The 9,741-nt window shown below is 59.1% G+C and overlaps 1 protein-coding gene across 1 annotated transcript; it reads left to right on the forward strand.

The window, feature by feature from the left end:
• Positions 1-1,462: 1,462 nt before the first annotated feature.
• Positions 1,463-9,366, forward strand: LOC135879828 (C-C motif chemokine 19-like). The gene is made up of 4 exons (XM_065405864.1): positions 1,463-1,529; positions 4,958-5,081; positions 7,182-7,278; positions 9,346-9,366. Exons 1-4 carry the CDS (start codon positions 1,463-1,465, stop codon positions 9,364-9,366), a joined length of 309 nt encoding a protein of 102 aa, XP_065261936.1.
• Positions 9,367-9,741: the final 375 nt, after the last annotated feature.

Here is a 9,741-nt window from a genome sequence, read left to right on the forward strand (position 1 = left end):
CTCGTTCCAGCCGCCCATACAGCACCCTGGAGCATTGGCTCAGGACCCCCTGGGATGGGCGGGCAGCGCCATCGGTGTTCCCTACAGAACAGCACAGGAGGGCCCAGACTTAGAGGGAAGGGCCCCCCCTACTAGGCCCCCAGCACCACGTCGATCACGATTCACTCTGGGCTTTCCCATCCCAGGGCTGACCTGGCCCGGCCCTATATACCTGCGGTGCTGCCGGAAGGGTGGGAGAAGCTGACTCGCACCCATCCCCTCTTTACGGTTCCAGGTTTTGGAGGAGAATCAGGCCCAGCCAGCTCGCTCTGTGCACACGGCCCCTCGCTCTGTGACGGGCGTCCCCCGTTCTGCTCCGTCCCTGGGCGGCGCTGGCGATAAGCGTCCTCACACAGAGCCATGAGGGGGCAGCCCCTGAGGGAAGGGCTGGGAGACAGACGTTCGAGGGGAGACCCTGGTCCTGCAATCGGGCCCTTTGGCGCACGGCCCTGGATGGGGGCAGCACTGGGGAGCATACCCTAGGTGACAGGCCTGCCCTGGCCGAGGGAGAGGGTCTCAACCCCCGTTGCTTCTCCCCTGGGATTTCTACGCTGCTGAGTTCCCCCTCTGGCTTTATGGGGCGTCCTCCTCGGTTTTCTTCCCTTCTCTCGAGGGCCCAGCAGGGAGCAGATAGGCCAAGGGAAGGAGGTTCGTTGGGGTGAATGCAGCGCACCCTGGCCCCAGAGCAAAGGGCAGGGCCCACAGCAGGCTGAGGAGCGGGGTGGGGTGAACCGTTAGCGAGGCAGTTGGAGCCCCTGTGAGCAGGGCCCTGCTGAACCAAGCTGGACCCCAGCCCAGGGGGCTTCCCCGTGCAGCTGACCCGGCCCACCTCCTGCAGTACCCACCGACCCTCTGGGCTGGCTTGGCCATGCGACGAGGCTGGCATCTTGCAATGCAATTTGGGTTGGTTGACGTTTACGGTAAGAGTCCCAGCTTCTTTGGGGGTTTCCAGGGCAGGGCAAAGACCCCCCGGCTGAGCCTAGAAGATGTCATTGGTCCTTCAGCTTAGCCCTGGCTCCATACCCACCCCATGTCGCCAGCCTGCCCCAGAGCTCTGGCAGCATCCCATGAAATGGGGGCCTGAAACCCAGCTAGCCCGAGCTCTGTTTCTGCAAACTCCCTTCACCAACCCACGAGGGTTTGCAGAGCCGGCAGCTCCGTGGTTTGGCCCGTCTCTTGCTATCCACGAGCCAGTCAAGTCATCCCAGGCTGCCTGAAAGCAAACAGAGGGATTGGGGAAATGGAACCTGCCCTTCTGAGCCAGTGCCTCCCCCCCAGAAGTGAAAGTGAGAGCTGAGATGCTGCAGGATAAATAGCGAGCCGGAGCAGCAGGATTCAGAGAGCTGCAGGCGACCGTGCTGACAGCGCCGTCCATACTCCACCCGGTAGGCTACTCCTGGGCTCCCAGCCTGCCCGCCCGAGCATGGAGCTGGCTAGAAGCATGGCTTTCTTCGCTCTGCTGGTCCTCTCCCTGTGGAGCTTCCTGCCAGGTAAGATGGACCTGGGTTCTGCTCTCTTGCATCCCGGGCGCTTTAGAATAAGTCTGACTGGTTCGTTCTGGATTAGTAAGTTTGGTCTTTGGCTGCCTGCTGACTTTCCAGCTAAGGGATCAACAGATCCGCTGCCGGGGCACCTGAGCCCCACGACCCGTCCCCACCGCACCCCGGGAGCTAGGAGATGCTATTAGCCCCTGCAGAGAGGGGGAACTTCAGGGCAGGGGGGGTAAACCTGGCCCTAAGTCTCGTGGGGAATCACACCCAGTTCTCCTGAGCACCAGGCTAGCCGTCCTAACCACTGGGCCACCCTTCCTCTCACCTCTGCTGCTGTATGTCGCTGCAGCCTTCCAGCATTCACAGACTGGCCCGTTAGGGGAGGAGCCGGCCCCCTCTAAGTGCCGGCTAGCCCCTCTCCCCGTGTGCGATTGCACCCTGCGCTCCACTCTGCAGCGCGGCGTCCCGTTCATTCTGAAATCTCTCGGGGTTGGGGACTTGAGGCAAACGACCCTCCTGCTGCAGGGGGCGGCAATAGACCCGTGTGCAAATGACGCACGTGCTAGTTGCAAAGGGAGAGATGGCGCTGCCCCCCCCCCCCGGTGTGCCTGGCGCAGTGAAGTGCTGCGCTGCAGGGCTGGAGCCATAAGGCTCCCCCAGAGCCCCTTCCCAGGGGCATTAATGAGCAGATCCTCATCACACCTAAGAGGCTGCTGTCATTACTCACCTTGTGCAGGGGGGAAGCTGAGGCACAGAGCAGTGACGTGACTTGCCCAGGGCCAGACCGTAAGTCTGTGATAGGCTGGCAGTGTTTGACGTCACTGATGGCACAAGGCAGGGGGAGGATCGGGTCCTGGATGCCTGTGCACGTGTTGTCTGTTGTGAGCATGAGTGTGCGTGTGCAAAGATATGTGTGGAAGGGGTGTGCGAGAGAAGGAGACGAGGGACAGGTATCCTGGCTTCTTTGGGCTTTGGACAGCACCAGGAGCATTGTGGGCTCTGCTGGAAACAATTGAGAAATAATAATAATCTGTAAAACCAAATCAGAATCCCAGCCGGGGGGCGGGGGGATGGGGGTGAGACCCACAGCCAGACCCCTTGGAAAGAATTCTCTGCAGTAACTCAGAGCCCCCCCATCTAGCACCCCGTCTCCGGCTATTGGAGACATTTGCTAATAGCATTCGGCTGTCTCCTGTTTATGTTCGTTCTGGCACAAGGAGGCGACAGGCACAGAAAGCCCAGGACAGGACCCAGTACAACTCATGCCTGCGTTTCCAGTCAGCAGGGAACCAACCCGAGTTGAATAAGGGGGGGCTCCTAGAGGAACTAAGGGAAGAGCCGAGAGGAGCTTTGCGAGGGGCCAAGCAGCAGGAGGGCGGGAGTGAAATCCGTGTGTCTGCACAGCAGAGTGGGGAGCTCTGGAGCGCGCCCCATCTCTCAGCCACGCAGACGGCCTCTAAGCCCGCTGGGTGCAACAAGGGTGAGGGTTCAGAGCGGGAAACGCCAGCTGCCCTTTACATCTCTGGGACACTTCTCTCCAGGTTAGCTTGGTACTGCGTGAGCTAAGAGCGGACGTCGTCCTTGGTGTTCGAACAAAGGGCCAAGGAGCAGGACTCCTGGGGGCAGATGAAGGACCCTAGGAAGGAGTTCCTGTGTGGGGAGAATCTGGACCCAGGCTCCAATCCTGGCTCTGGCACAGGCTTGCTGTGTAAATCGGGGCAAGTCACATCACTGCACGGTGCCTCAGTTTCCCCTCTATTAAATGGCTGCAGTGGGTAGTACTGAGCTAGCTGCCGGCACGCTGGGAGATTCAGTTAGTTACTAGAACAGGAGTACTTGTGGCACCTTAGAGACTAACACATTTATTTGAGCATAAGCTTTCGTGGGCTACAGCCCACTTCATCGGATGCATGGAGTGGAACATATAGTAGTAGATATATATACATACAGAACATGAAAAGGTGGAAGTTGCCATACCAACTGTAAGAGGCTAATTAATTAAGATGAGCTATTGTCAGCAGGAGAAAAAAAACCGTTTGTAGTGATGATCAAGATGGCCCATTCCAGACAGTTGACAAGAAGGTGTGAGGATACTTAACATGGGAAAATAGATTCAATTTGTGTAATGACCCAGCCACTCCCAGTCTCTAGTCAAGCCCAAGTTAATGATATCTAGTTTGCATATTAATTCAAGTTCAGCAGTTTCTCGGAGTCTGTTTTTGAAGCTTTTCTGTTGCAAAATTGCCACCTTTAAGTCTGTCACTGAGTGGCCAGAGAGGTTGAAATGCTCTCCTACTGGTTTTTGAATGTTATGATTCCTGATGTCAGATTTGTGTCCATTTATTCTTTTGCATAGAGACTGTCCAGTTTGGCCAATGTACATGGCAGAGGGGCATTGCTGGCACATGATGGCATATATCACATTGGTAGATGTGCAGGTGAACGAGCCCCTGATGGCATGGCTGATGTGATTAGGTCCTATGATGGTGTCCCTTGAATAGATATGTGGACAGAGTTGGCATCGGGCTTTGTTGCAGGGATTGGTTCCTGGGTTGGTGTTTTTGTTCTGTGGTGTGTGGTTGCTGGTGAGTATTTGCTTCAGGTTGGGGGGTTGTCTGTAGGCGAGGACTGGGCCAACCTGAAGCAAATACTCACCAGCAACCACACACCACACAACAAAAACACTGTGTGTCCCCCCCCCCCCCCCCCGGTCATGACCACCAGCCTCATGCAGGGCAGCCTGTCCAGGGCAGGCGGGTGCCCAGAGCTGCCCCCGGCAGAGCAGTGCAGGGCTGGTCATGGCTCCGTGGCACTAGCTCCCAGGGGCACGCGTGAGAGTTTCCAGACTCGTCTCCGTGCTGCCCTGCAATAGCCGGCTCGCTCTGCAGGGGCGTGAGCAAGGTGCTGCACCCAGTGCACTCGGCTGGGAACCAGGAGAGCTGGGGGCGATTCCTGGCTCTCCCACAGACTGTGCTAATGCCCTTGGCAGGTAGCCTTGTACCGTCACTCCCTGTCTCTCCAAGGGGGTCAGCCCTTGTGCCCGCAGCTCCCGGGGCTCAGGTCATCCATGTTTCTCAAGGGCTTGAGATGCCCAGGAGGGAGGGGCCGGGTGAGGGCAGAGAGTGCCCAATTAGCCGTCAGATCCACTGGGCTAGGGGGGTTCCCAGAGAGGCCCAGCACGGAGGCGTTCACACCCAGACTGGAGGGAAGCCCTGACTGACCAGGGGGACAGATGAGCTGCCACCTCGGGGCTTTTCCGTCTCTCATGTTGATGCCTCCACAAGAACGGTGCCAGTTTGCCCCAGTGAAGAGACATCTCCAGGACGTTGGACTCTTGCTGGGACCCGGCTGCCCCCTGCTCTCTGCCCCAGCGGCTGTGCCCTTCCCTCTCCCCTTTGCCCGTTGCTCCCATCGCTTTTCTCTTCCAGCGTCCGGAAGCAACGACGCCCTGGACTGCTGCCTGAGAACGAGCCAAGTCCCCATCCCCCGCAAAATCGTGCTGGACTACGCGGTGCAGCGGATCCACGACGGCTGCCCCATCCACGCCGTGGTGTGAGTCCCTCGGCAGCGCCGAGCGCCATGGGGCGCCGAGCTCTGGGGAACGCCGGCTAGGGGGCAGCGTGAAGGGGACACGCTGATGCTGCTGGGGGGCATGAGGGAAGTCTGGCTGGTTTGGGACATGGGGACAAAGGGTGGGAGAGAAGAGTGCAGATCAGACACCACGGGGATGGGCGCTGGGTAGAACAAAGCCGGGAACCCAGAGAAATTTCAGAGGCTTCTTCTCCAGCCCCCTGAATCCACAGAGATTTTTCCTGCCACTAGCTCCACCCTGCACCGCTCCTGCGCCCAGCTCTCCTGCAGGACGGCGCTGCGAGCCCAGGCAGAACTCCATGATGACTGCCAGACTCCCCCCAGCACTCTGGGAGCTTTGTCCAGGGCAGCAGCTGAGCAGAAGTGAGGGTTGCCAGCCGCTTGCTCTGAGAATACACCCCCCCCCCCCAGCTGCAATGGGAGGGAAGGGGACAGGAAGTGGCCCCAGAGGAGTATCTCAGCAAGTGGCCCAGTCCTTTTGGATGTGGTGGGAGGGACAGTCCAGCTGGTGATTAGCACAATAAGTCTCCCCTTCGACAGCCCTTCCGCTCCCATTAACAAGCCAAACCTCACGGCCCCATGCAGCAGGGAAAGCCAACCCTCTCCAGCCTGCAAACAGGGAAACTGAGGCCCGGGCGGTGATGTGCCCACAGGGACCCAGCGATGCTGTGGCAGGGCTAGCTATGGGAACGCAGGTCTCCCAACAGGCAGGCCCTTGCTTTAAGCACAGACCGTGCTCGCGGTCTATCCCTGGAGAGTGCCCAGTGCAGGTCCCGGGCCCTGCTGGGCTCCCACCGACAGGTAGCTGCTGGTGCATGCCAGGAAGGAGCTCTGGCCCGTCCCTATGCCAGGCGGAAGCAGGGCCTGGGCACGGTGCTGAAGGGATCCAGAGGTGGCCAAGAGGTGTCGTTTACACCTCGTTCTGGCCTCCCACCGTGCAACGCACACCAGCCTCTCAGCCTGGCCCCCGGCCATTGCTCTCAGTGCTGGGAGTCTGGGGGTGTGGGGGGGGGTCGGAGCCCTGCTGTGATCAAAGGGATTTGGGGGGCAGCCAGCCAAACCAGAGGCTTTACAGCCTCCTGTCACACGCAGCCAGGGTGACTCACTGCTGTGCAGGCCGCCGGGGGCACAGTGCTCTGCTGGAGCGGGGCCCAGGCAGCCCCCCCCCGAGCCCATCCCGCTCCAGGCCTGAGCCATAGCCGCTCTGCAGCTGGGAGAGTTCGGCTTCCCACTGCACACGACCGGCGCGTGTCCGGCGTGACGAGCGCCACAAGAGCTGAACGTGACGGGTCAGAGCCAGCCTGGGGCCACCCCAGTGACTCCCCAGCCGATGGGCCCTAGCCGGCTTTCAGCTCCTCTTACGCTACCGCTGTCACTTCCCAGCCCGGGCGGCTCTGGACTGCCAGCTGGAGTCAGTCGGGGGGAGCCTCGGATAGCTGGGGGCCTTGGTTCGGACAATTCGCCCAGCGTGAGGCTGAAATGGGGCTGGGGTCCCAGGAGAACAGGCTGTCTCCTGCGGGATCCTGACCAGGCGCTCAGGTTAGCCAGGGCAGGAATATCATAGCGACAGCCTCTGCCCAGGGCTGGCACCATTTCTGCTTCTGACCTCGCCACAGCCCCTACGCGGCTCTGCCCAGCGGGCACGGCAGCCTTTGGCCCTATTGCTGTACAAAATGCTGGATTCATTTCCTTGCTCTGTCACTGACTCCCAGAGTGACCCTGGGCAAGTCACTGCAGGGTTTGGTGCCTCAGTTTCCCCCGGGTGGAATGAGGATAACAGGCCTTGCAGGGGGCTGTGAGAAGAAAAGCTTTAAAGATGGTCATTCACTGGGGTGCTCCGGCTGTGGCGCACCAGCCCTTCCTGGGCCAGCAGCGCCAGATGTAGCCCGACTTGGCAGCCAGCCCGGAAGGCCCCATAGGCTGCAGCACCTGGAATAACAGAGTGCCAGGGAGCGGCTCCAGGCGGAGGAGCGGAGGAGGGGAGCGACGGAGGCAGCTTGGTGTGATTGATGCGGAGCGTCCTGGTCAGCTGTCCCCATTTGTTTCCTTGTTGTGTGCTAGGTTTATCACCATGAGGGGCAAGCAGCTCTGTGCCCCTCCCCATGCCCACTGGGTGCGGCGTCTGAAAGACAGGCTGGACAGTGTGTACCAGAGCAAGGTAAGGGTCACAGCTAGAGCCGTGCAAAGCCCACGGGCATTGGGCGAGCAGCAGAGGCACCAGCTAGTCAGGGCTGGGCAGACACTGCTGAGGCTTCACCCCCTCCATGCTGGGCACGTGGATCCCAGTTGCTCACCTCCCCTTGCGGGGTCAGACCACTGGCCCGTCCACCGCGGGACCCTGCTCCCTGCCTCGCCGGAGCGGGCACTGGGGTCAGACTCCAGCCACTCACCACCTACTGGTCCCGCTAATCTGGAATTCTGCCTCCTACCAAGGCAGCCCATTGGTCACCAGAGTCCTGCACCCCACCCCTCCGTGCCAGCTCAGCCCATTGGTCACCGGAGTCCTGCACCCCACCTCACCCCTCTGTGCCAGGGCAGCCCATTGGTCACTAGAGTCCTGCACCCCACCCCTCTGTGTCAGCTCAGCCCATTGGTCACCGGAGTCCTGCACCCCACCTCACCCCTCTGTGCCAGATCAGCCCATTGGTCACTGGAGTCCTGCACCCCACCTCACCTCTCCGTGCCAGGTCAGCCCATTGGTCTCTCTAATCGAGGAGCCCACCTCTGGCCATGCTGGACCAGACCATCTAGTCTCCATCTCCTCCCTGGGTGTGGGAACAGTGAAGACAGAGCGGCATGTGAGCTCCGAGCTGCGGGTGTGATGGGGAAGGGCTGTGCCTGGGCTCACCACAGCACTGCATACCTCTCCCCCCGGCACTAGATGTAGTAATCTGCCAATATAAAATGTCTTTCCGGACGGACTCAGGGGTAACCCCGGGGGATCTCTGCCTTAGTTCAGTGTCTCTGGCCCTGGGAGAGTTCAGACAGCAAAGAGATGATCCATTTTCTTGTGACCCTGTTTTATCTTTTACATTTAGCCTTCCAGTCCCTGAGCCATGCTCCCTTGTACTGCAGCATGGGCCGTCCATCAACCCTTTGTATTGTGATGTTCCTTAAGAGCCTGTTTAATCTTCATAGGCCTCCTGGGTGGCAGGAGGGACCATTCCTAGGCCTGGGTTCCCAAGTTCAGAGCAAACATTTTCACAGTTACAAAGCAAAACTGACCTACGTCCTTACAGCTGGGAATGCAGCCCTTCCACGTGAGATTAGTGCAGAGAGCAACTTACAAGCGTTCCACAGAGTCTAAACACTAAGTACAGGCTAAGATCAGACTAATACCTATTTTGAGCCAAACTAACATACAGCTGAGCTGGTTTGGGTTCCCACTATGAGTTTGTCAGTGCTGGCACCTGGTTTACCAGCATAGAATCATAGAATAGCAGGGTTGGAAGGTCAGCCCATTGGTCACTGGAGTCCTGCACCCCACCCTCCGTGCCAGATCAGCCCATTGGTCACTGGAGTCCTGCACCCCACCCTCCGTGCCAGATCAGCCCATTGGTCACTGGAGTCCTGCACCCCACCCTCCATGCCAGGTCAGCCCATTGGTCACTGGAGGTGATCAAAGGGATTTGGGGGGCAGTCAGACACACCAGAGGCTTTGCAGCCTCCTGTCACACTCAGCCAGGGTGACTCACTGCTGCGCAGGCAGGTCATCTAGTCCCACCCCCTGCTCAAAGCAGGACCAATCCCAACTAAATCATCCCAGCCATGGCTTTGTCAAGCCTGACCTTAAAAACCTCTAAGGATGGAGATTCCACCACCTCCCTAGGTAAAGCATTCCAGTGCTTCACCACGCTCCTAGTGAAAAAGTTTTTCCTAATATCCAACCTAGACCTCCCCCACTGCAACTTGAGACCATTACTCCTTGTTCTGTCATCAGGTACCACTGAGAACAGTCTAGATCCATCCCCTTTGGAACCCCCCTTTCAGGTAGTTGAAAGCAGCTATCAAATCCCCCCTCACTCTTCTCTTCTGCAGACTAAATAACCCCAGTTCCCTCAGCCTCTCCTCGTCAGTCATGTGCTCCAGCCCCCTAATCATTTTTGTTGCCCTCCGCTGGACTCTCTCCAATTTGTCCACATCCCTTCTGTAGTGGGGACCCCAGAACTGGACACAGGACTCCAGATGAGGCCTCACCAACGTCTTTCCTTCTCTAATTCCCTAGGACAACCTCTGGAGCAAGTAGACCGGAGAAGCCTGCGGCTGGCCCACGGCCCGGCGATGGGAAAGGGGCTGAGAGATGATCATGACGCCTGCGAACTCTGCATTCCCCTTTCAGCGCGTCCGGCTGCAGGGCAAGCAGCTTACAGCTCCTTGGGACTGAATCCGGTGTGACCGCACTGCTTCCCCTTGGAGATCCCCGCTTTCTGCTCTCTGCTCTCTGCTCTGCCCTGGGGAGTCTCCCTTGGCTTCTGTGACTTGTCAAGCTGAGTGCTGCTGGACTGGGAGCGCCCCAGGCCTGCCAGCTGTGAGCGACCCAGGGCGTGCCAGCTGGCACTGCTCTGAGCGTAACCCGTTCCACACCGAAGCGCTCTCACAGTGAGCTGGGCACCTCCACAGC

The sequence above is a fragment of the Emys orbicularis genome, chromosome 6 (assembly GCF_028017835.1).
Source record: "Emys orbicularis isolate rEmyOrb1 chromosome 6, rEmyOrb1.hap1, whole genome shotgun sequence".
In the NCBI taxonomy this organism is placed as follows: Eukaryota; Metazoa; Chordata; order Testudines; family Emydidae; genus Emys; species Emys orbicularis.